General features: G+C 41.9%; 1 protein-coding gene across 2 annotated transcripts in view; it reads left to right on the top strand.

The window, feature by feature from the left end:
* otop1 (otopetrin 1) overlaps nt 1-27561 on the top strand; it is a 33295-nt gene extending 5734 nt beyond the window's left edge. For both annotated transcript variants that reach the window (XM_072255887.1, XM_072255888.1), the window contains 3 exons: nt 1050-1180; nt 23061-23917; nt 26746-27561. In XM_072255887.1, the coding sequence (XP_072111988.1) occupies nt 1050-1180; nt 23061-23917; nt 26746-26916 (1159 nt within the window). In that variant the 3' untranslated portion in view covers nt 26917-27561. The remainder of the gene's footprint in view (nt 1-1049; nt 1181-23060; nt 23918-26745) is intronic.
* The last annotated feature ends 223 nt before the right edge of the window (nt 27562-27784 follow it).

Below are 27784 nucleotides of genomic sequence, written 5' to 3'. Positions count from 1 at the left end.
TAAAGGAAGCAAATGCAATGTTGGCATTTATTTAAAGGGGACTAGAATATAAAAACCAGAAGATGATGCTGAAGCTTTGTAAGACAGTAGTCAGGCTGCACTTGGAGTATTGTCAATAGTTCTGGCCCCCTTACCTCAGGAAGGATGCGTTGTCTTTGGAGAGAGTCCAGAGAAGTTTCACGAGGATGATTCCAGGAACAAAGGGGTTAACATGTGAGGAGTGTTTGGCAGCTTTGGGCCTGTACTCACTAGAATATAGAAAAATGCTGGGGGATCTCATTGAAACCTACTGAATGTTGAAAGGCTTGGATAGGCTGGATGTGGAGATGATGATTTCCTCTGGTGGGGGTATCCAGAACTACAGGACACAACCTCAAAATTGAAGGGTGACCTTTAGAACAGAAGTAAGGAGGAATTTTTTAGTCAGAGTGGTGGATCTGTGGAATTCCCTGCCACAGACTGCAGTGGAGGCCAGATTGGTCAGGGCATCAAGGGATATGGTGAGAGGGCAGGTGTATGGGGTTGAGTGGGATCTGGGATCGCTGTGGTGAAATGGAAGAGCACATTGGATGGGCTGAATGGCCTAATTCTGCTCCTTGGTCTTGTGGTCTAATATCCTCCTTTATGTCACACTTCAAAATGTTACTGCAATAAACTTTGCTTTATCGTTTGCTTTTGGCTGTTAGTCTTATTCTGTAGTTGTCTGAGGAGAAAATGTATTTTTTAAACAATGTTAGTGCAGTATCTTGAAGGAAATTTAGAACTGATTCTGATGCTAAAATTAAAATGAAACTTTGGAATTGTAAGAGTTGTATTTTCTACCTGTAATTGCTTTATTTTAGACACGGTCCTTGGTAATCCAAAAACTTTGAACAGTAAGTGATCACTTCCTTTGAAATGCCTTGTGAAACTAATTTGACTGGACCAACTTTAGAAACTTTGAATTTTTGCAACTTTATGATTTCAATATTTTCCACTGCAAAATTTCTAATTTTAATGTATTTATTTACTATATTCTGTGCGCATCACAAGATGTGTCTTTTTATTAGATTTGGGATGATTCATGCTGTCTTCACAAATCTCTTATTGTGGGTGAATGGTATAGTTGCTGAATCTGAACATCAGTTGAATGATCACAAAAAACGATTGGCCACATTTGGAGTTATCAACGTATCTGTAGGTAAGAAATTTTCAGTGAATTTAAACTCCAGAACAAGAGAAATGAAATTTAGAGAAGATATTTCTTAACTATGTTTATAAGTATTTCAATTAACAAATGCACACTCACAGGACAGGAAAAAAAACAATCTTTTAGAGGATCTGTTAGTCAGGCAGCGCCTGCGGAGGGAGATCAGTTGAAGTTTCGAGTTGAGATCTTTCATTTGGTTTGAAAGAGTTGAGGGGAGATGGTCTGTATAAATAGGGAATGAGTGGCAAGTCACAACTGCATCCAAGTAAGGAAGGATTGTTGGCAGATGAAATTGAGTGGGGCAGAAGACTGAGAGGTGATAAGTAGAGACAACAAGGCACTTGCATTATGAAAATTTAATAGGTATGTGGCTCAGGCTTGGCAAATGGCTTTCAATCTAGATTGCAGATGCAATCCTATGGTCTTCTGTTTCATAAACTGCCCAGGAGCCTACTATTCACTGTAGAAGCCCTACTCAAAATGCAGAATGCCTCATATCTGGATTGAAAGTCATTTGCCAATCCTTGGGTCATGTACCTAGCTGATTGATATGTCTCTAATTTGTTATAATTATCTGCAATGTCTACAACACCATCTGTTCAGTATCATTTGCAAAGTTACCACCCATGCCGTGTACATCAAAATCCAAATTGTTTTAAGAAAATTGCAAACAGTTACCAGCACCAACTCCCCATGTCACATCACTAAGCACAGGCCTCCAGTGTGATTGGAGCCTAGACAAACATCATCTGATCCCTACCACTGAGCCAATTATTAATGATCTTCCCTGGATCCAATATGATCAAACTTTCCAGACTAGCCTGCCTGGAGAGATTTTGTCAAAGGCGCCACCACAGTCCACATTGACAACATCCATTCATCTACCCTACTGGTTACCCCCTTGAAGAACTCCAAAAGATTTGTCAGACATGAGTACCCACACAGAGGATGTCAGCTGTCTCTAATCAGACTTTGTCTGTCTAAACGTTAGTACATCTTGTCCTTCAGAGTCCCCTCCAGCAAGTTACCCACCAACGAGAGGCTCAGTGGGTTGTAGTTTCCTGGTTTGCTTTTGCTACCCTTTTTTTTTTTTTTTTTTTTTTTTTTTTTTTAAAACAATAATACCATATTAACCACTCTCCAGTCCTCAGGAGTATCACCTGTGGCCAAAAGTGAAGCCAAAATTCTGCAAGGGTGTCCACAATTTCTTGTTCAGCTTCCCACAGGGTCTGAGAATGTACTAGAGCAGGCCCTGGGGATTTATCCACCTTAATGCACTCCAAGGTCTCCAGTACCACCTCCATGGTAATTAATCACTCATTCTCCTATTCCTTTTAACTTCATAGTTCTCTCCACATTAAATATTAAAAATCTTGCCCATTTCCTTTGGTTCCATATATATGTCAGTTCTGTTGATCATTAAGGGAACCTGTTCCCTCCATAGTCACCTTTATACTCTTGTACCTGCAGAATCTCTTGAGCTTTTGCTTCATCTTGCTGTCAAATCTTGTATCATCTAACGTCTCTTTTGAGTGCACTCCTATACTTGTAAGTCATCAAGAAGTTTGCTAGTTCCTCATTACTTATGTACAGTGAAAGCTTTTTCTCAACCAGACCTCAATATCTCTTGTCAACAGGGGCTCCCTTCACCTCAACAGGAACATGCAGGCCCTGAACACCTGAAATCACACTTTGACAGATCCAAACAATCTTACCCAGTCAACCACTGCTAGATCCTGTCTAATGGCTTAAATTTGCTCTGCCCCAGTCCAAGACCCTAACCTGTATACTGATCATAATTCTCCAGAACTATTTTAAAACAAGTAGAATTATGGTCACTGGACCGAAAGTGCTTGCTGACAGACATTTTTGCCACTTGCCCTGCCTTATTTCCTAAGAAGAGCTCCAACATTGCACCCTCTCCATTAAGGCAGGAAAAGGATTGGGTGAAGGAACCATGGTTGACAAGAGATGTGGAACATCTAGTCAAGAAGAAGAAAGAACCTTGCATAAGGTTTTGGAAGCAAGGATTGTACGGGGCTCTAGAGAGTTACAGGGTATTCAGGAGAGAGCTGAAGAATGGATATGGGAGAGCTAGAAAGGACATGAGAAGGCCTTGGTGAGTAGGATTAAGGAAAACCCTAAGGTGTTGTACATGTGTGAAGAACAGGAAGATGACTAAGTGCGGGTAGGACCAGTCAGGGGTGGTAGAGAAATGTGCCCGGAGGTAAGGGAGGTCTTTAATGAATATTTTGATTTCAGTATTCACCAGCAAGAGTGAACTTGACTGAGGACAGCATAAACAGGTTGATATACTTGAACATCTTGACATTAAGAGAATGTGCTGGACCTTTTGGAAAAACATTGGGATAGATAATCCCTGAGGCCAGACAGGATGTACCCCAGAGTACTACAGGAAGTGAGGAAGAGATTATTGCACCCTTAGTGATGATCTTTGTATTCTCACTGGCCTGAGTAGTAAAAGATGATTGAAGAGTAACAAACAGTATTCTTTTGTTCATGACAGAGAGTGGAAATCTTGGGAATTGTAGACCAGTGAGTCCTAACCTCAGTGGTGGGCAAATTACTGGTGAGGATTCTTAGATTCAGTATTTACAAATATTTGGAGAAGCATAATCTGATTAGGAGTCATCAGCATAGCTTTGTGAGGGGTGAATCATTCCTCACAAGCCTAATTTGAATTGTTTGAAGATTTGACAAAGCACATTGAAGGTAGAGCAGTGGATGTGGTATATATGGATTTTAGTAAGGTGTTTGATAAGGTTCCAGGGAAGGTGGGACTTGTATAGAAGGGACGATTTGCACCTGAAATGGAGGGGGACTAATATCCTAGTTTGTTGATGCTGTATGGTGGAGTATAAACTAGAGTTGCAGGGGGATGGAAACCAGAGTGCCAGAACAGTTAGCGGAGAGGTTGTGGCAGATGTTGGTTAGACATCAGGCAAAGTCAGGAATCAAAAGGTTTAGGATGGTGCGACTAGTGTCCTAAGCTGCATATATTTCAATGCAAGAAGTATTGTAGGAAAGGTGAATGATGGTGCTGAGGATGAGGTAGCTGGTTTACAACCAGAGGCAATGTGTAGGGAGGAGAGGCTGCTGATAGGGCAAAATTTCAGTCAACAGGATGAGCTGCAATGTAAAAATCAAAAAGTGTGAATGCAGGACTGATGGTGTTATATCTGCGTGCAGTATAAGGAATAAGGTAGATGAACTTGCAGCACAGTTGCAGATTGGCAGGTATGATGTTGTAGGCATCACTGAATGAAACATGGCAGAAAGAAGATTATAGCCGGGAGATTAATGTCTGAGGATACATGTAGTATTGGAAGGATAGGCAGCAACTCAGAGGAGGTATCATTGCTCATATATATATATAATCTCATTAGAAAGAGGTGCCATAGGGTTGGAAGGTGCTGAATCACTGTGGATAAAGCTAAGGAACTACAAGGGTTAAAAACACAGATGGGAGTTGAATACAGACTGCCCCCCCCCAAAAAAAAGTAGTAAGGATGTGGCCTACAAATTACAATGGGAGATAGAAAATGCATGCTAAAAGGGCAATGTTACAATAGTCACGGGGGATTTCAATATGCAGGAAGATTGGGAAAATCAGGTTGGTACTGGATTCCAGGAGGGGAATTTCTTGAGTGCTTGCGAGATGGCTTTTAGAGCAGCTTATGGTTGAGTCTACTAGGAGATCAACTATTCTCGATTGGGTATTGTGCAATGAACCAGAATTGATTAGAGACCTTTAGATAAAAGAACCCTCTGGGAAAGTGATCATAGTATGATAGAATTCACCCCGCAATTTGAGGAGAAGCTGAAGTGATCATAATGTGAATTCAATCACATTTTCTAACTGGTTGCTATATTCCACAGGGGTCTCTATTGGGACTTATTCTTTTTACATTACATGTCAAAGATTTGAAAGATGAAATTCATAACTTTGTTGCAATGTTTGCAGATGATATGAAAATGGGTAGAGGCACAGGTAGTTTTGAGGAAGTAGAGTGGGTACAGATTAGGAGAATGGGCAAAGAAATGGCAGATGAAATAGTGTCAAGAAGTGTTGGGTAGAGAAAAAAAAAAGGGTTGACTAAATTCAGATGGAGACAAAATACAAAAAAACTGAAATGCAAAGTGACAATATGTAGATAAGCCTACAAGAGGAGAGGCTGTACTTGATCTGGTTGTGGTAAACCATGTATATATGTTGTAACTCGGTTACCTGTCTGGACACACCTCTCTGCTGACTGTCCCTGAGGCTCCTCCCACAGAGTCCTGTATAAAGGTGTTCACCTTGCCCCTCCCCCTCAGTCCGGGGGCAGACACTCACTGTGGAGGTCGTATTGTACAGCGAATAAAAGCCTTTCAATATTTTACCAAACCTCAGTCTTTTGGAGTAATTGAAGGTGCTTCACTGGTATTGGAAAATGAACCTGGTCAGGTGTCAGGTCTCTCAGTAGGAGAGCATTTTGGAGATCACAATTCTATCTCCTTTACCATAGCACTGGAGAGGGATAGAAACAGACAAGTTAGGGAAATGTTTAGGCAGCATCTCTAGGAAGAGGAACAGCCGACGTTTCGGGCCGAGACCCTCTGTCCTGACGAAGGGTCTTGGCCCAAAATATCGGATGTACCTCTTCCTAGAGATGCTGCCTGGCCTGCTGTGTTCACCAGCAACTTTTATGTGTGTTGCTTGAAATTCCAGCATCTGCAGATTTCCTCGTGTGAGGGAAACATTTAATTGGAGTAAGGGGAAATATGAGGCTATCAGGCAGGAACTTGGAAGCATAACTTGGAAACAGATGTTCTCAGGGAAATGTATCGAAGAAATGTGGCAAGTGTACAGGGGATATTTGCGTGGGGTTCCGAGTAGGTACATTCCTATGAGACATGGAAAGGATGGTAGGATCAGAGATCCGTGGTGCACAAGGGCTGTTGTAAATCTAGGCAAGAAGAAAAGAAGAGCTTATGAAAAGTTCAAAAAAAAAGGTAATGATATGAATCTAGAAGATTATAACGCTAGCAGGAAGGAGCTTAAGAATGAAATTGGGAGAGCCGGAAGGGGCCATGAGAAAGTCTTGGCAGACAGGATTAAGGAAAACCCCCAAGGCATTCTACAAGTATATGAAGAGCAAGAGGATAAGTCATGAGAGAATAGGACCAATCAAGTGTGACAATGGAAAAATGTGTATGGAACCGGAGGAGATAGCGAAGGTACTTAATGAAAACTTTGCTTCAGTATTCACTATGGAAAGGGATCTTGGTGATTGTAGGGATGACCGGAAGTGGACTGAAAAGCTTGAGAATGTAGATATTAAGAAAGCGGATGTGCTGGAGCTTTTGGAAAGGATCAAGTTGGATAAGTCACTGGGAACGGACAGGATGTACCCCAGGCTACTGTGGGAAGCGAGGGAGGAGATTGTTGAGCCTCTGGCAATGATCTTTGCATCATCGATGAGGACGGGAGAGGTTCCGAAGGATTGGAGGGTTGCGGATGTTGTTCCCTTAATCAAGAAAGGGAGCAGGGATAGCCTAGGAAATTATAGGCCAGTGAGTCTTACTTCAGTGGTTGGAAGTTGATGGAGAAGATGCTGAGAGGCAGGATTTATGAACATTTGGAGAGGCATAATATGATTAGGAATAGTCGGCATGGCTTTGTCAAAGGCAGGTCATGCCTTACGAGCCTGATTGAATTTTTTGAGAATGTAACTAAGCACATTGAAGCTAGAACCATAGATGTAGTGTATATGGATGTTAGCAAGATATTTGATAAGGTACCCTAGGCAAGTGACTGTGGTTAAGAAGGCATATGGTGCATTGGCCTTCATCAATCATGGGATTGAGTTTAAGAGCTGAAAGGCAAGGTTGCAGCTATATAGGACCCTAGTCAGACCCCACTTGGAGTACTGTGCTTGATTCTGGTCGCCTCACTACAGGAACGATGTGGAAACCATAGAAAGGGTTCATAGAAACATAGAAAATAGGTGCAGGAGTAGGCCATTTGGCCCTTTAAGCCTTCACTGCCATTCAGTATCATCATGGCTGATCATCCAACTCAGAACCCTGCACCAGCCTTCCCTCCATTCCCCCGATCCCTTTAGCCACAAGGGCCATATCTAACTCCTTCTTAAATATAGCCAATGAACTGGCCTCAACTGTTTCCTGTGGCAGAGAATTCCACAGATTCACCACTCTCTGTGTGAAGAAGCTTTTCCTAATCTCAGTCCTAAAAGGCTTCCCCTCTATCCTCAAACTGTGACCCCTCATTCTGGACTTCCCCAACATCGGGAACAATCTTCCTGCATCTAGCCTGTCCAATCCCTTTAGGATTTTATACGTTTCAATCAGATCCCCCCTCAATCTTCTAAATTCCAACGAGTATAAGCCTAGTTCATCCGGTCTTTCATCATATGAAAGTCCTGCCATCCCAGGAATCAATCTGGTGAACCTTCTTTGTACTCCCTCTAAGGCAAGGATGTCTTTCCTCAGATTAGGGGACCAAAACTGCGCACAATACTCCAGGTGTGGTCTCACCAAGGCCTTGTACAACTGCAGTAGTACCTCCCTGCTCCTGTACTTGAATCCTCTCGCTATAAATGCCAGCATACCATTTGTCTTTTTCACCGCCTGCTGTACCTGCATGCCCACTTTCAATGGTGTATTAATGACACCCAGGTCTCGTTGCACCTCCCCTTTTCCTAATTGGCCACCATTCAGATAATAATCTGTTTTCCTGTTTTTGCCACCAAAGTGGATAACTTCACATTTATCCACATTAAATTGGATCTGCCATGAATTTGCCCACTCACCTAACCTATCCAAGTCACCCTGCATCCTCTTAGCATCCTCCTCACAGCTAACACTGCCGCCCAGCTTCGTGTCATCTGCAAACTTGGAGATGCTGCATTTAATTCCCTCATCCAAGTCATTAATATATATTGTAAACAACTGGGGTCCCAGCACTGAGCCTTGCGGTACCCCACTAGTCACCGCCTGCCTTTCTGAAAAGGTCCCGTTTATTCCTGCTCTTTGCTTCCTGTCTGCCAACCAATTCTCTATCCACATCGATACCTTACCCCCAATACCGTGTGCTTTAAGTTTACACACTAATCTCCTGTGTAGGACCTTGTCAAAAGCCTTTTGAAAATCCAAATATACCACATCCACTGATTCTCCCCTATCCACTCTACTAGTTACATCCTCAAAAAATTCTGAGATTCGTCAGACATGATTTTCCTTTCACAAATCCATGCTAACTTTGTCCGATGATTTCACCGCTTTCCAAATGTGCTGTTATCACATCTTTGATAACTGACTCTAGCAGTTTCCCCACCACCAATGTTAGGCTAACCGGTCTATAATTCCCCGGTTTCTCTCTCCCTCCTTTTTTTTAAAAAGCGGGGTTACATTAGCCAGCCTCTAATCCTCAGGAACTAGTCCAGAATCTAACGAGTTTTGAAAAATGATCACGAATGTATCCACTATTTCTTGGGCTACTTCCTTAAGCACTCTGGGATGCAGACCATCTGGCCCTGGGGATTTATCTGCCTTCAATCCCTTCAATTTACCTAACACCACTTCCCTACTAACATGTATTTCCCTCAGTTCCTCCATCTCACTGGACCCTCAGAGGAGATTTATAAGGATGTTGTCTGGATTGGGAATTGCCTTATGAGAATAGGTTGAGTGAACTCTGCCTTTTCTCCTTGGAGCAATGGAGGATGAGAGGTGACCTGATAGAGGTGTACAAGATAATGAGAGGCATTGATCGTGTGAATAGGTAGAGGCTTTTCCCCAGGGCTGAAATGACTAGCACGAGAGGGCATAGTTTTAGAATAGAATATCTTTATTGTCATTGTTGTGGAGCAATGAAACACAGTTTAGCAGCTCAACGTTTTGCAGCATGACAAAGAATATATACATAAAATAAACTCTAAAACCTCAGGAGTGCAGTCCAAAATTAATAATATATGGATGGGGGGTGGGGTAGGACTATTGCACACCTGCCTTTCCTGGAAGTGTGATGCATTTAGCTGCCGCCGTCTTAGGAGGGGGGCAGGAGAAGGGAAGCAGGTGTTATACATTTCACTGCTTGTGGGTAGAAGCTGTTAAGGAGTCTCTTTGTTTTCGTCCTTAATGCTCTGTGTCTCTTCCCAGAAGGTAGAGGGGAAAACAGGTGATGTCCAGGATGAGTGGGATCCTTTGAAATACAAGTAGCCTTCTTTTGAAGTCTGCCAGTATAAATATCTCTGAGGGAGGATAGTGTTGTGTCAATAACCCGCTCTGCTACCCTCACCACCCACTGCAAGTCCTTAAGGTGCTTGGAAGTAGGTACAGAGGAGATGTCAGGGGTAAGTTTTTTATGCAGAGAGTGGTGAGTGCTTGGAATGGGCTGCTGGCGGTGGTGGTGGAGGTGGAAACGATAGGGTCTTTTAAGAAGCTCCTGGATGGCTACATGGAGCTTAGAAAAATAGAGGGCTATGGGTAAAGCCTAGGTAGTTCTCGGGTAGGGACATGTTTGGCACAGCTTTGTGGGCTGAAGGGCCTGTATTGCGCTGTATATTTTCTATGTTTCTATGATTTGGGAGTCCTTGTGTAGGGTTTCCTAAAAGTTAGTTTCCAGGTTGAGTTGATGGTGAGGAATGCAAATGCAATGATGGTATTCATTTCAACAGGACTAGAATATAAAAGCAGGAATGTAATGTTGAGACTTTATAAAGCACTAGTGAGACCTCACTTGGAGTATTATGAGCAGTTTTGTGCGGCCCTCATCTTAAAAAGGATGTGCTGAAACTGGAGAGGGTTCAAAGGAGATTCATGAAAATGATTCCAGGATTGAATGGCCTGTCAAATAACCATATATAACCATATTAACAATTACAGCACGGAAATAGGCCATCTCAGCCCTTCTAGTCCATGCCAAACTCTTACTATCACCTAGTCCCACTGACCTGCACTCAGCCCATAACCCTCCATTCCTTTCTTGTCCATATAGCCATCCAATTTAACTTTAAATGACAACATCGAACCTGCCTCAACCACTTCTGCTGGAAGCTCATTCCACACAGCTACCACTCTGAGTAAAGAAGTTCCCCCTCATGTTACCCCTAAACTTTTGCCCTTTAACTCTCAACTCATGTTCTCTTGGTTGAATCTTCCCCCATTCTCAATGGAAGAAGCCTATCCACATCAACTCTATCAATCTCCCTCATAATTTTAAACACCTCTATCAAGTCCCCCCCTCAACCTTCTACGCTCCAAAGAATAAAGACCTAACTTGTTCAACCATTCTCTGCAACTTAGGAGATGAAGGGAAGTGGTGTTAGGTAAATTGAAGGGATTGAAGGCAGATAAATCCCCAGGGCCAGATGGTCTGCATCCCAGGGTGCTTAAGGAAGTAGCCCAAGAAATAGTGGATGCATTAGTGATAATTTTTCAAAACTCGTAGATTCTGGACGAGTTCCTGAGGATTGGAGGGTGGCTAATGTAACTCCACTTTTTAAAAAAGGAGGGAGAGAGAAACTGGGGAATTATAGACCAGTTAGCCTAACGTCGGTGGTGGGGAAACTGCTGGAGTCAGTTATCAAGGATGTGATAACAGCACATTTGGAAAGCGGTGAAATGATTGGACAAAGTCAGCATGGATTTGTGAAAGGAAAATCATGTCTGACGAATCTCATAGAATTTTTTGAGGATGTAACTAGTAGAGTGGATAGGGGAGAACCAGTGGATGTGGTATATTTGGATTTTCAAAAGGCTTTTGACAAGGTCCCACACAGGAGATTAGTGTGCAAACTTAAAGCACACGGTATTGGGGGTAAGGTATTGGTGTGGGTGGAGAGTTGGTTAGCAGACAGGAAGCAAAGAGTGGGAATAAATGGGACCTTTTCAGAATGGCAGGCGGTGATTAGTGGGGTACCGCAAGGCTCAGTGCTGGGACCCCAGTTGTTTACAATATATATTAATGACTTGGATGAGGGAATTAAATGCAGCATCTCCAAGTTTGCGGATGACACGAAGCTGGGTGGCAGTGTTAGCTGTGAGGAGGATGCTAAGAGGATGCAGGGTGACTTGGACAGGTTGGGTGAGTGGGCAAATTCATGGCAGATGCAATTTAATGTGGATAAATGTTAAGTTATCCACTTTGGTGGCAAAAATAGGAAAACAGATTATTATCTGAATGGTGGCCGATTCGGAAAAGGGGAGGTGCAATGAGACCTGGGTGTCATTATACACCAGTCATTGAAAGTGGGCATGCAGGTACAGCAGGCGGTGAAAAAGGTGAATGGTATGCTGGCATTTATAGCGAGAGGATTCGAGTACAGGAGCAGGGAGGTACTACAGTTGTACAAGGCCTTGGTGAGACCACACCTGGAGTATTGTGTGCAGTTTTGGTCCCCTAATCTGAGGAAAGACATCCTTGCCATAGAGGGAGTACAAAGAAGGTTCACCAGATTGATTCCTGGGATGGCAGGACTTTCATATGAAGAAAGACTGGATGAACTGGGCTTGTACTCGTTGGTATTTAGAAGATTGAGGGGGGATCTGATTGAAACGTATAAGATCGTAAAGGGATTGGACAGGCTAGATGCAGGAAAATTGTTCTCGATGTTGGGGAAGTCCAGAACGAGGGGTCACAGTTTGAGGATAGAGGGGAAGCCTTTTAGGACCGAGATTAGGAAAAACTTCTTCACACATAGAGTGGTGAATCTGTGGAATTCTCTGCCACAGGAAACAGTTGAGGCCAGTTCATTGGTTATATTTAAGAGGGAGTTAGATATGGCCCTTGTGGCTACGGGGGTCAGGGGGTATGGAGGGAAGGCTGGGGCGGGGTTCTGAGTTGGATGATCAGCCATGATCATAATAAATGGCGGTGCAGGCTCGAAGGGCCGAATGGCCTACTCCTGCACCTATTTTCTATGTTTCTATGAAACCCAGGCAACATTTTAGTAAACTTCCTCTGTACTCTCTCAATTTTATTGACATCTTTCCTATAATTCAGTGACCAGAACTGTACACAATACTTCAAATTTAGCCTTAACAATGCCTTATACAATTTCAACATTACATCCCAACTCCTATATTCAATGCTCTGATTAATAAAGGCCAGCATACCAAAAGCTTTCTTCACCACCCTATCCACATGAGATTCTACCTTCAGGGAACTATGCACCATTATTCCTGGATCCCTCTGTTCTACAGCATTCTTCAATGCCCTACCATTTACCATATATGTCCTATTTTGATTAGTCCTACCAAAATGTAGCACCTCACATTTTTCAGCATTAAACTCCATCTGCCATCTTTCAGCCCACTCTTCTAACTGGCCTAAATCTCTCTGCAAGCTTTGAAAACCTACTTCATTATCCACAATGCCACCTATCTTAGTATCATCTGCATACTTACTAATCCAATTTACCACCCCATCATCCAGGACATTAATATATATGACAAACAACATTGGACTCAGTACAGATCCCTGAGGCACACCGCTACACACCGTGCTCCAATCTGACACACAGTTATCCACCACTACTCTCTGGCGTCTCCCATCCAGCCACTGCTGAATCCATTTTACTACTTCGATATTAATGCCTAACGATTGAGCCTTCCTAACTAACCTTCCATGTGGAACCTTGTCAAAGGCCTTACTGAAGTCCATATAGACAACATCCACCACTTTACCCTCGTCAACTTTCTTAGTAACCTCATCAAAAAATTCAATAAGATTTGTCAAACATGACCTTCCACGCACAAATCCATGTTGACTGTTCCCAATCAGACCCTGTCTGTCCAGATAATTATATATACCATATATGAAGAACATTTGATGGTTCTGGGCCTGTATTCACTAGAATTCAAAAAGAATGAGGGGTGACCTCATTGAAACCTATCAAATGGTGGAAGGACTTGATTGGAGTGGATGTGGAGAAGATGTTTCTCATTGTGGGAAGTCAAAGAGCAGAGGAGATGGCCTTAGAATAGAGGGATGTCGTTTTAGAATGGGGGTGAGGAGGAATTTCTTTGACCACTGGTGAATCTGGGGAATTCTTTGCTATGGGTAGCTGTGGAGACCAAGTGTTTATGTATATTTAAGGCAGAATTTGATAGATTCTTGATTGGTCAGGGCATGAAGGGATACGGGGAAAAGGCAGGCTATTGGGGCTGAGAGGAAAACTGGATCAGCCAGGATGAAATGGTGGCGCATACTCGATGCGTCAAATGGCCTAATCTACTCCTATATCTTGTGGATAGATGTCATGTCTTATGAAGATGTCGGTTGATCAAGCTGGGGCTGATCTCTTTGGAGTGTAGGAGGATGAGGGGTGACAAATAGAGATGCACAAGATGCGAAACATGGATAAAGTAGACAGCCAGAGATTTTTTTTCCTAGGGTGTAAATAGCTAATAGGGGTGGGGGGGCTTAACTTTAAGGTTGTTGGAAGAAAGTGTAGGGGTGAAGTTGAGTGTAATTTCTCTAAATGATGGGTGCTTGGAACTGAGGTGGAGCCAGATATATTAGGGGAATTTAAGAAACTCCTGAGCACATGGGTAATAGGAACATGGAGGATTATTAGAAGGGAAGAGTTAGAATGATCTTAGAGTAGGGTAATAGGTCAGTGCAACATTGTGGCCAAAGGACCTGTACTGTAGTGTCCGATGTACCCCTCTATTGTTAACGGAAGCTCTTTTGGACACTTCACAAATTCCACTCCATCCAAGCCTTTCACAGTGTGTATAGCCCAGCCAGAATTAGGGGAGCTAAAATATTCCACTACTACAACTACCCAGTTCTGTTTACAACTTGTTCCACTGTCTCAGTGTATCCGTTCTTCCAATTCTGGTGACTATTTTGCGGGGGGGGGGGGGGGGTGAGAGCTATAATACAATCTCTTCCTATTTCTAAGTTTGACTCGTATGCCTTCTGGGGATGATTCCGCACAAGAGTATCCTCTCCAAGGTCTGTTACATCTTTCATCAAGAAGACAAATCTTCCCTCTTTTCACTTACATCTGTCACACCTGCAGCACTTGTGTCCCGGAACACTGAGCTATTTTCATGCTCTTCCCTCAGCCATGTGTCTGTTATGGCTGCAGTATCCCAGTCCTCAGACCCAATGCACATTATGTTCATCTGCCATATCTGTTACCCATTGCATTGAAAGAAACAGTTTAAGCCAATTGTTTTTTTCCTACCCTTTTACTATTCTCCTGTTTATCCTCATGACTGAATGCTCTCATTAGCTACAGTATTAACCATATAGGACCAGAATTGGGCCATCTCAGCACATCCTTTCTAAGATTGAGGGCCCAAAACTGCTCACTGTACTCCTAGTGAGGCCTCATCAGTACTTTATAAAGCCTCAACGTTACAATGCCTATAAAAAGTATTCAACCCCTCCTTGGAGTTTTCATGCTTTATAGTTTTACAACATTGAATCACAGTGGATTTAATTTGGCTTTTTTGATGCTAATCAACAGAAAAAAGACACTTTTCTGTCAAAGTGAAAACAGATCTTGACAAAGTGATCTGAATTAATCACAAATATAAAACACAATAATTGATTGCGCAAGTATTCACCCCCTCCAAGTCAGTATTTGGTAGATGCATGTTTGCAATTACAGCCTTGAGTCTCTGTGGATAGGTGTCTATCAGCTTTGCACATCTGGACACTGCATTTTTTTTCCCCCATTCTTCTTTACAAAACTGCTCAAGCTCTGTCAGATTGCATGAGGATCATGAAGGAACGGCCCTTTTCAAGTCCAGCCACAAATTCTCAATTGGATTTGGGTCGGACTCTGACTTTGACTTGGCCACTCCAGGACATTAACTTTGTTTTTAAGCTATTCCTGTGTAGCTTTGGCTGTGTGCAAGTCACAGTTCTCTTGCAGACAGCATTAGGATTTCCCTACATTTTTCTACATGAATTTTGCCCTCTACCTTCACAAGTCTTCCAGAGTCTGCTGCAGTGAAGCATCCCCACAGCAAAAGATCATAAGACAGGCAAAATTGGGCCATTCAGCCCATCGAGTCTGCTCTGGCATTCCATCATGGCCGATCCTGGATCCTACTCCACCCCATACAACCACCTTTTTGCCATATCCTTTGACCTGACCAATCAGGAAACTATCAACTTCTGCTTTAAATATACTCATGGACTTGGCCTCCACTGCAGCCTGTGGCAGAGCATTCCACAGATTCACTACTCTCTGGCTTTTAAAAATAAATAAATAAATAAAATTTTTAAAAATTCCTCCTTGCCTCTGATCTAAAAGGTCACCCCCAATTTTGAGGCTGTGCCCTCTAATTCTGGATACCCTAACCATGGGGAACATCCTCTCCACATCAATCCTGTCTAGTCCTTTCAACATTCAGTAGGTTTCAATGAGATTGCCCTGCTTTCTTCTAAATTCCAGTGAGTACAGGCCCAAGGCTGATAAATGCTCTTCATATGTTAACCCCTTCATTCCCAGAATCATCCTCATGAACCTCCTCTGGGCTCTCCTTTCTGAGATATGGGGCCCAAAACTGTTGATAATACTCCAAGTGTGACCTGACTAGTGTCTTATAAAGCCTCAGCATTATCTCTTTGCTTTTATATTCTATTCCCCTTGAAATAAATGCCAACATTGCATTTGCTGCCTTTATGACAGACTCAACCTGTAAATTAGCCTCCTGGGAGTCTTGCATGAGGACTCCTAAGTCCCTCTACACCTTTGATGTTTCACCCTTCTCCCCATTTAGATAATGGTCCACACTGTTGTTTCTTTTACCAAAATGAATTATCATACATTTCCCAACACTATTCCATTTGCCACTTTTTTTGCCCATACTTTCAATTTGTCTAAGTCCTGCTGTAATTGCATTGCTTCCTCAGCACTACCAATTCCTCCACCTATCTTCGTATCATCTGCAAACTTTGCCACAAACTAATCAATTCCATTATCTAAATCATTGACAAACAATGTGAAAAGTAGCAGCCCCAATACTGACCCCCTGAGGAACACCACTAGTCACTGGCAGCCAACCAGAAAAGGCCCCTTTATTCCCATTTGCTGCCTTCTGCCTGTCAGCTATTCCTCTATCCATGCCAGTACATTTCTTGTAACACCATAGGACTTTATCTTGTTAAGCAGCCTCATGTGAGGCACCTTATCAAATGCCTTCTGAAAATCCAAGTAAATGACACCCACTGCCTCTCCTTTGTCTGCCCTGCATGTTACTTCTTCGAAGAACTCTAACAGATTTGTCAGGCAAGATCTCTCTCTACAGAAACCATGCCAACTTTGACTTATTTTATCATTAGTCTGGAAGTACCCCGAAACCTCATCCTTGATAATAAACTCTAATACTTTCCCAACCACTGAGGTTAGGCTAACAGGCCAAAAATTTCCTTTCTTTCCCTTAAAAAGTGGAGTGACATCTGCAATCTTCCAGTCCTCTGGGACCAATCAAGAATCAAATGATTCTTGAAAGAGCTTGATCGATGCATCCGTTATCTCTTCAGCAACTCCTCTCAGGACTCTGGGATGTAGTCCATTTGGTCTAGGTGACTTATCCATCTTAAGATCTTTCAGTTTGCCTAGCACTTTTTTCCTTTGTAACAGCAGTGGCACTCACCCCTGCTAACAGACCTCTGGTACACTGCTAGTGTCCTCTACAGTGAAGTTTGATGCAAAGAACCCATTCAGTTCATCTGCCATTTCTTTGTCCCCCATTACTACCTCACCAGTATCATTTTCCAGTGGTCCAATATGAATTCTCACCTCCCTTTTTACTCTTTATATAACTGAAAAAACTTTCGTATCCTGCATTAGGTTATTGACTAGTTTGCCCTGATTTCATCTGTTCTCTTGTAGCTTTTTTTAGTTGTTGTTGGATTTTAAAGGTCTTCCAAACATCCAAATTCCTACTCACTTTTGCTACCTTATGTGCTCTTTCTTTGGTTTTATGCAGTCCTTAATTTCCCTTGTCAGTCATGGTTGCCTGGCTCTCCTATTTGAGAACAACTTCAGTGGGACATGTCTATCCGGTGCCTTGTGAACTATTCCCATAAACTTCAGCCATCTCTTCTCTGGTGTCCCCCTCCAGTCCTCCTGGGCAAGCTCTGCTCTCATACCTCTAATTCCCTTTATTCCGTTGCAATACTGATGTATGTGACTTGTGCTTCTCCTTTCAAGGTGCCAGACAGATATGTACCACAGAAGTTGTTGTTCAAATATGAATTTACATGTTATGATCACTGTCTCCTAAGGGTTCTTTTACATTAAGCTCCCTAATAAGATCTGGGTTATTACACAACACCCAATCTAAGATGGCCTTTCCTCGAGTAGGCTCAAGCACAAGCTACTTTAAAAAGCCATCTCAGGCATTCAGCAAAATCTCTCTTGCAATCTGACACCAACCTGGTTTTCTCAATCCCCTTACATATTGAAGTCCCCCATTACAATTGTACCTTTATACCCATATTACAGCTTTATCCAGCTCCCTTTGCAATCTCAACCCCATCTCAGCTACTGTTTGGAGGCCTATGTATGAATCCCATAAGTTTTTTTTTAAACCCTTGCAGTTTCTTACTCCACAAAGATTTGACATCCTCTGACCCTATCTTTCTAAAGATGTAATTCCATCTTTTGCCAACAGAGCCACACTGCCATCTATGCCTTCTTGCCTGTTCTTTTAATACAAAGTATATGCTCTGATGGTAAGCTCCCAACTGTGACCACCTTTCAGCCATGACTCAGTAAGGTCCACAATGTCATACAGACCAATCTGTAATTGCACCACAGTGTCATCGCAGAGCACTGTGTGGTTAAGTGCCTTGCTCAAGGACACAACACGCTGCCTTGGCTGGGACTTGAACTCACAACCCTCAGATCACTAGCCGAATGCCTTAACCACTTGGCCACATGCCCACACAATCATTTATATACAGCATAAAAAGAAGTGGTCCCAACACTGACCCCTGCGGAACACCACTACTCACTGGCAGCCAACCAGGAAAAGATCCTTTTATTCCCACTCACTGCCTCCTACCAATCAGCCAATGCCCTAAACATGTTAGTAACTTTCCTGTAATACCATGGGCTCTTAACTTGGCAAGCAGCTTCATGTGTGGCACTTTTTCAAAGGCCTTCTGAAAGTCCAAATTTACAACATCCACTGCATCCCCTTTATCTATCCTACTTGTAATCTCCTCAAAGAATTCCAAGAGGTTCGCCAGGCAGGATTTTTCCTGAAGGAACCCATGCTGATTTTGTACTATCTTGTCCTGTGTCACCAAATACTCCATCACCTCATCCTTAACAATTGACTCTAACATCTTCCCAACCACTGAAGTCAGGCTAACTGGTCTATAATTTCCTTTCTGCTGCTTTCCTCCTTTCTTAGAGTGGAGTGACATTTGCAATTTTCCAGTCCTCTGGTACTATGCCAGAGTCCAATGATTTTTTTGAAAGATAATTTCTAATTCCACCATATTCTCCAACAGTCTCTTTCAGAACTCGAGGGTGCAGTTCCTCTGGTCTGGGTGACTTGTGTACCCTTCAGCGTTTCAGCTTTTTGAGCACCACCTCTCTTCTAACAGTAACTGCACCTATTCTCCTCCTTCACACACTACAACATCAGACATACTGCTAGTGTCTTCCACTGTGAAGACTGACGCAAAATACTCATTTAGTTCAGCCATCTCCTTGTTCCCATTATTATTTCTCCTGCCTCATTTTCTAGCAGTCCTATATCCACTCTCATTTCTTTTATTTTTAATATATGTGGGAAAAGCTTTTACTATCCACATTGATATTATTTGCTAGCTTGCTTTCATATTTCATCTTTTCCCTTCTAATATTTTTAGTTGCTCTCTGGGGGTTTTTAACAACTTGCCAATCCTCTCTCCTCACTAGTTTTTGCTGTGTTTTGTGCCCTTTCTTTTGCTTTTACAATAGCTTTGACTTTCCTCGTCAGTCATGGTTCTACTATTTTACCATTTGAGTATTTCTTCATTTTTGGAATACTTGTGTCCTGCCCCTTCCTCATTTTTCCCAGAAACACACGCCATTGGTGCTCTGCTGACAACCCTGCCAGCAGCTCCTTCCAATTTACTTTGGTCATACCATTGAAATTTCCCTTCCTCCACTTAAATACTGCTACGTAAGACTTTCTCCCTATCAAATTTCAAGTTGAACACAATAATATTGTGATCACTGTTTCCTAAGGGTTCTTTACCTTAAGGTCACCGGTTCATTACATAACACCCAATCCCGTATAGCTGATCCCCAACTAGGCTCAATGACAAACAGCTCTTTTTTTTAAAAAAAAAGCTATCTCGTAGGTATTCAACAAACTCACTCTCTTGAGATAGATGACCAACCTGATTTTCCCAATCGACCTGCATGCTAAAATCTCCCATGACTACCATAACATTGCCTTTTTGACTCAACTTTTCTATTTCCTGTTGTAACCTGTGGTCCACCTCTCAGCCACTGTTGAGAGGCCTGTCTATAACTGCCATCAACATCCTTTTACCCTTGTCGTTTTTAACACCTTCCAATTCTATGTCACACCTTTCTACTGATTTGATGCCATTCTTTACTAGTAGGGCCACACCACCCCCTCTGCCTACCTTCCCATCCCTCTGATAAAACATGTAATCTTGGAAATTCGACTCCCAACTACAACTATCCTTCAGCAATGATTCAGAGAAGGCCACCTTCAGTCCTGCATTCTTCACCCTTTTGAATTTTGCCTCTGCAATACAATTTAACTCTTTGCTCTGTCTGCATTTGTACCCAATCATTGGCTTGTCCTTCCTTGTGTTCATGTTACACCCTGCTGATTCATCCTCAGCTCTATCATACTGGTTCCCATCCCCTGCCATATGGCAGCTACCACCATTCTTCATGGTGGGGTTGGTGTGTTTTTGCTGTGTGGTGTTTGGCTTACACCAAACATAACATTTAGTCTGGCCAATAAGCTCAATTTTGGTTTAATCAGACTGTAGAACCACCTAGCTGACTTCAGAGTCTCCTACATGCCTTCTGGTAAACTCTAGCTGAGATTTCATGTGAGTTTTCTTCAACAGTGGCTTTCTCTTTGCCACTCCCCAATAAAGCTGCGACTGGTGACGCACCCGGGCAACAGTTGTTGTATACGCAGCCTACCTCTCTCAGCCACTGAAGCTTGTAAGTTCATTTACGCTATCTATATCCTTGTAATTTTGAATGCCACTATCAAATCTCCCCTTAATCTTCTACATTCCATGGAATAAAGTCCTAACCTTTCCCTATAACTCAGGTCCTCCAGTCCCTGCAACATCCTTGTAAATTTTCTCTGTACTCTTACAACCTTGCATCTGTAGGTAGGTGACCAAAACTTCATACAATACTACAAATTAAGCCTTACCAATATCTTATAAAATGTCAACACAACATCCCAACTCCTGTGTTCAATTCTTTGATTTATGAAGGCCAATGTGCCAAAAACATTACGATCCTATCTACCTGTGAAGTCTCTTTCAATGAATTATGGGCCAGTATTCTCAGATCTCTTTGTTCTACCACACTCCTCAGCAGTGCCCTACCACTGTCTGTGTAAGATCTATCCTGGTTGGTCCAGTCAGAGTGCAACACCTCACACTTGTCTGCATTAAATTCCATCTGCCATTTTTCAGGCTGGTTCAGATCCCTCTGCAAGCTCTGATCGTCTTGCTGTCCACTACAACCCCAATCTTGGTGTCATCTGCAAATTTGCTGATCCATTTGACTAGATTATCAGTCCAATCATTGATTATAGATAACAAACAACTATGGACTCAGCACCACTCCCTGTGGTACTCTACCAGTTGCAGGCCACAGGCCTCAGGCCTCCATTCAGAGATGCAACCATCTATTACCACTCTCTGGCTTCTCCCACAGACCCAGTGTCTAATCCAATTTGTTACCTCATCTTGAAGGCCAAGTAACTGAATGTTCCTGACCAACCTCCCATGCAGGACCTTGTCAAACGCTTTGCTAAAGTCCATGTAGATAACATCCACTGATTTGCCATCATCAACTTTCCTGTAACTTCCTTGGAAAAACTCTAAGATTAGTTAGACATGATCAACCACTTGGAGCCATGCTGACTATCCCTAATCAGTCCCTGTCTATCCAAATATTCATATCTGGTCCCTTAGAAAACCTTCTAATAACTTTCCCACTTCTGATGTCGGGCTCACTGGCCTATCATTTCTTGGTTTCTTTTCAGATCTTTCTTAATCAGTAAAACAATGTTAACCTTTTCTGTCACTGAAGGTTATGTAAATACCTCTGCTAGGGCCCCTGCAATTCCTGTACTTCCCACAGGTACTGAAGGAACACCTTGTCAGGCCTTGAGGATTTGCCCGCCCTAATTTGCCTCAAGACAGCAAACACCACCTCTAATCTGGAGAGTGTCCATGGCTTTGCTTCACTTCTACAGACTTTGTATAAATACAGATGCAAAAAATCCATTTGCATTCTTCCCCCCTCCCCCACCCCCAACTCTTTTGCTCCACACATAGATTGCCATTCTAATTCCCCAGAGGTCCAATTTTGTCCCTTGCAACCCCTTTGCTCTTAACGTATCTGTAGAGCCCCTTGGGATTCTCCTTCACCTTATTTGCTCTGGTAACCTCATGCCTTCTTTCAGCCCTCTTGATTTCATTGTGTTCTCTTGTATTTCTTGTACTCCTTTAAGCACATTTGTTCCTACCTGGCTATACCTGCTGGGCACCTTCTTGTTTCTTAACCAGGGCTTCAATATCTCTTGGAAACCTCTCCTCTGTGTTTTGGTACTCTGGTTCCCATCCCCTGCAGCTCTGGTTCCAACCCCCTGTACAGCACTAGTAAACCTTCCACGAGGATATTGGTCCCCTTTCAGTTCAGGTGCAAATCTTTTCTGTAAAGGTCCCACCATCCCTGAAAGAGAGCCCAATAATCCAAAATTCTGACATCCTCCATCTTGTGTGATCTTCCTATTTCTGGCCTGACTAGTGTGTGGCATGAGTAATAATTCTGGGATCACAACCCTGGAGGCCCTGTCTTTCCACTTAGCACCTAACTCCCTTTGCAGAATCTCCTCATTCTGCTTACCTATGCCATTGGTAGCTACATGGACCATGGCCACTGGCTGCTCGTCTTCTCACTTAAGAATGTTGAGTCAATCTGAGATGTTCCAGACCCTGGCACCTAGGAAGCAACATACCATCTGGAAATCTTGTTCTCATCCACAAATCTCCTTCTCTTTGTTCTCTCAACCAACAAATTCCCCATCACCTCTTCTCCCCTGCCCCCCACCCCCCTTTCAGTCTGAGTCCACCAACAGAATCCAAAGTGGTCTACCTGCTGTTGAGATGACAAAACGTATCTACAGATTCTGTGAATGACACCAGAAAGAGCTGCCTTAAAGTGGGGCTGAGCAGAGCTGGTGTGGGTTTATGAAAGGAAAACAGGTGGGATTGAGTCGGAAGAAAAATGTAAAGAAGCTTCGAGCAGGGTTATTGAGCAAAGTAAAGTTATCCACTGTGGTGCACATAATAGGATATTGAGTATTTGAAAAGATAAGGGATGAAGGTTCAAAGAGACCTACTGTAGGTGCCCTTTGTGTACAAGTTGCTGAAAATAAACATGACAGCTAGCAGTGAGGAAGGCAAATTAACAGCAGGGTTGAGTACAAGTGTCAATATCATGGTGCCTTGATTATACTGCACACTGACTATTGTATGCAATAAAAGTATGAGTGGGTTTAGGTCTCTCTCAAAAGTACAAGTCTTGGTAATTCGCATAATATTGTTCAAAAGTAATTTGCATAATCCTTTTTATTTCAGAAAAGACTGCACCAGAGTGTAACTGTACTACCAATGCGTGTGCTGTTTTCTACAAAGGTTTCTATTACATGTATCCCTTCAGCATTGAGTACCATGTATTTGCATCCGCCATGTTTTATGTCATGTGGAAGAATGTTGGGCGGAAGATTGAGGAGCATAGACCGCGCAAACTTTTTTTTAAGAGACAATACAAAATACTACCAGGACCAGTTCTGGGAGCTATTGTGTTGGCAGCCACCATAGGAATTCTAATTGTCTACAACATACAGGTGGGTCGTTCCAAACCTCTGCGCCAGTCTGCTGTGACTATGTTTTATTTGTATAGTATTACAGTGCTAAGTTTAATGTCTGCAGCAACCACAAGTGGCCTAGTGATTTACAGAATAGACAAGCGATTGGTGGATAACTCCACTAACCCTACGAGGAAGCTGGATGGCTCCCTCCTGGTCAGCACAGCCTGTGCCTCTTGGCTCCTTTCTTGGTGCTCTGTGGTAGCAGGAATTGCAGCAGAAAGGCGTCCAGGTCAAACGTGGTTGAATCTACCCTTTTCTTTGTTAACAATCATTGAGAAATACCTCCAGAATATGTTTATAATCGAATCCCTTCATCGTGAAAGTGACAAGTACGAGAAGCAAGTGGAAAGGAGCCAAGGGATCTTCACCATTTCAGCTTGCGGGAATTGCATGGAGCAAACTGGTGGCGATGGTGTTGACAGCAGGGGCAATGCAGCCAGGGGAGATGGTGGCTGGCAGTCTGCCTCCTCTGTGCCCCGAAGGGACATCGAAACACGCATGTCGGACATAAAGAGCCTTTTGCTGAAGAATATTGCTGCCTTTCTCTTCCTGTGCAACATTTCGGTAAGATTTAGAAATGCAGTGCAAGCCAGTTGAAAAGCAATCTTTAGTCTTTTATAATTGTTTTTTATCGAGAAAGAATGTCTGGGACTTGTATTTGGCCTATTTAGATCATGCTGGAGCATCTTAAAGCCAGTGGTATATTCTCTGCAGTGTGGTCACCAGTGTTTATATGAAGCAGGAAATGCATAACCACTTTACTCATAGCAGGTTATCCCATCAACAAGGTGACACCTACTAAATCAGTTTGACAGTATGTTTGTGTATCTCTGAGATTCTTAACTGTACATGGATCATTCTGGAGGACAGCAGAGAGGATATTTGTATTCCAAAGAAAATAACTCTTAATTCAATTTTGAAGTGGCAGCCTTTGTTTTTGATTCAACCCTTCAACCACTGCCTTCCAAGGCAAGGGGCATGAACAAGCCTGAGGCATCTCATGGGATGAAGCAGATGGGCACATTGGAGGGAATAGGTTATTTACTTCAAATCTCTTCCCAAGACAAAGGAGGCCATTTAGCCCTTTGGTTCCATTTTCTCTCTCCTCGCACCACCCCTCCCCCACATTCCTTGTATGTCCAATGACTTCCTCATGTTACATGTTATCCACTATCCTAGGGATAACTTATCATGGTCAATTAGCACACCTCTGGGCCATGAAGAAATCTACCTGGTCATGTAAAGGACGGACAGCACCTGCCTCAGTGGAGTTGAGGCAGCAGCTCTATCTGCTTCACTGTGCTGTAACCTGGAAAATGGGGAGAGGGGGATTGCTTTGAGAGCAGCCATAGACTCATTGAGCCAAATTTCCACATCCACAACAATTAGTAAATATAGCACTAAAGCATTTATCTAAGGTATTTAGGACTAGCATTTTCAAGTGAATTCAAAACTGGTAGAAACTAAACTTTGAAATGGACCAATTCTTTCATTCACTAGGGGAAAAAAAAATTGCCCTTTTAAAAAAAGATTTTCACAGGGGGAAAAGTGCTACAGAAGTGGGAAAAGGAGGTAAGAAAAGTTATCAAATTTCAGGTGAAGTTAGACATTTAATAGTTCAATCCTTTGGGGGTAATCAGCTTACTGAATTGGATCAGTTAAGATTTGCAATTCAATGAATTAGCTTAATTAGTTTGAATATCTTGGTTGAAAAATTTAAAAAATTGTTTTTTTCATTATCTTTGAGCTTGGAGCATCCATAAGCATTATAAATACTTTTCCAGCATTATTTTTTATAAGTTATTGAATTTGACATTTGGCTTTAGCAGGGTTTTTCTTTGCAGAAAGTAAGGTTGCAGATGCTGGAAAGATAAAATAAATTCCAAAACTGCAGGAATCACTCAGCATCTTGAGTAACATTTGTGGAATTGGAGAGAGTTAACATTTCAATTTTAGCAAGTCTTGCCCTGAAATGTTAAATCTTTCTGAAGGTGCTGACTGATCTGAGTATTTGCATATTTTCTTTACTGCCATTTTTTTTTTTTGTAGAGTCTTGTTCTGACCACCCATATGGTGATGATGCATCATATGAATGACCCCAGGCACTAGGGTCACTAGGCAAGACCTTGTCATTTCAGATTGGTACTGCTCCATAGCATGCCATTTGGTGGATCTGAGAAAAGTCCACTTTTAACCTGACTCATCCATGGAGCTACCAAGGTAGTCCCATTTGCCTGTTTGGGCCATATCTCTCTATCCTTCCTATCCATGAACTTGTCCAAATGCCTTAAATACTATAATTGTACCTGTCTCACCACTTTCTCTGGCAGCTCATTCCATTTGTGTATCAAGCTCTGTGAAGAGGTTGCCCCTTGAGTGCCTTTAAATCTTTGGTGTCTCAATTTAAACTCTACACATTTTTTAACTTCCTCTTTACTGGAGAAAAAGACTTCTAACAGTATCTTTGCAGTTCATGATTTCATACACCTCCCAAAAGATTGCTACTTGGTCTTCTATGTTATAAGAAATAAAACTCAGTTTGCCCAGCCTCTCCTGCAATTTGGGCTCCCGAGTCTGAGTAGAATCCTGATAAATCTTCTCTGCACTCTTTCCAACTTAATGATGACTTTTCTGTAGCAGGTCAATCAAAACTCTGCACTATTCTTCAAGTGCAGTCTCACTGAAGTCTTATGCTACTGCAACGCAATGTCCCAACTCCTGCCTTCAGTGCCCTGACTGATGACAGCTACTGTGCATTCTACACCACCCTGTCTACCGGTGATGATGCTCTCAGCAAACTACGTACTTTATTCCTAGATCCCTCTATTCCACACTCCTCAGAGCCCAAACATTTGCTGTACAAATCCTACTTTGGTTTGACATCGTAAATTGTGATGTTTTCCACTTAATTAGTAATTTATTTTGATTAAAGGTTGCAGAAATGATTTAATTTTAGCTTTCATTTAAAATATGAAATTCTTGAAAATAGTCAACAGGTAAGGCAGAAAGAAAGAAATTCTCAACGCTTCTGGTTAGTGACTTTTCATCAGAATCTATTTTGGCCATCTGAACCATGAACTATTAATACTTGGATGATTTCAGTAAGCATTTTTAAGTTTTTTGTTTTTAAAAAAAAAAAGTCTTCACTAAAAAATATTTGAATCTTACTGAATGTTACATTACTTCAGCAGACATTAGCCAAATGCTGAAATTAAAGTTGTAGTCAACAATCCTGTTTCTCATGGAAATATACGGTCCAGTGTTGAAACACTTGAGAGGAAGTTTATTAATTGGCGTATACAGAATAAATCCAAATATACTGTATTATGTGGCTTGTGTTGAAAAGTTTATAATCTATCTCATTCTAAGTTCTGCTTTTCTTTTGTTTAAAGTTCTGGATACTTCCAGCCTTTGGAACTCGCCCCCAGTTTGACAATGGTCTTGAAGAAAACGTTTATGGTTTTGAAATGTGGATTCTAATTGTAAACCTTGCAATGCCATTTTCTATTTTCTATCGTATGCATGCTTCTGCATCACTTTTTGAAGTGTTCTGTTTGGCATAGTTAACAAACTAAATGTAATTGGTGTGTATAGAGTGTATGTATAGATAACTGCTGGGGGGTGGGGGTTGGAAGAGAGACAAAGCTCCATTAATTACATTTGAATTTCTTGTATCAGAATATGGATTTGGCACCATCTAAAAGTTCATAATTTTAATTTTGTACTAATGTCTACTGGAGTGGTATTTTGTATTAATTTATTATGCAAATTTTCAATTAAGTGGCCTGTAAGATTTGAATATAAAACTTGTAATAATGTAAATCCATTGAGAAATAAAAAAGGTCTGATTTGTAAATTACTAGGATGCTGCACAATTTTGTCCCGGTTCATGCCACCATTGCACAGGGGTAATCCTTTTCAAATGCATACTTTGATTTGCATGTAAGCTACAATCATAGTTCATTTCACAATGGAGATATAAACTGACTTGAGTTGCATACCATAAGTTGGTAACTTTTAGGAAATATTGTACTGCATATTAAAAATGTAGCTTGGCAATTAATAATCACACTCATCAAATGTCTTGTACATGCACTGGAAACATCTGCATTTTAAAGATATTTTAGCATATAGACTATTTGTGAAAGATTTGTATTTATGTAAAATTTAACTAATAAATTATGACCAATTTGGGTTTCAATGCACAAGTTTTTGAAAAAGCAGAAATTACATTGAGATAATACAGCTAAATGGGAAAGTTACCAAAACATTATTAAATGATACAGATACAGGACATTTGTTCTTCCAGAAACCTGAGTTATCTGTTTAGTTGAGTTTTAACACTAAATATCTTGCATTAATTGATCTGTATTTTGGCATATGAAAAGGCTTTGCCGGCAAGGGTAGAATTTATTGCCCACCTTTAATGAC

This window comes from Mobula birostris, chromosome 4 (assembly GCF_030028105.1).
Source record: "Mobula birostris isolate sMobBir1 chromosome 4, sMobBir1.hap1, whole genome shotgun sequence".
Taxonomy (NCBI): Eukaryota; Metazoa; Chordata; class Chondrichthyes; order Myliobatiformes; family Myliobatidae; genus Mobula; species Mobula birostris.
This window is presented reverse-complemented; position numbering and strand designations above follow the sequence as displayed.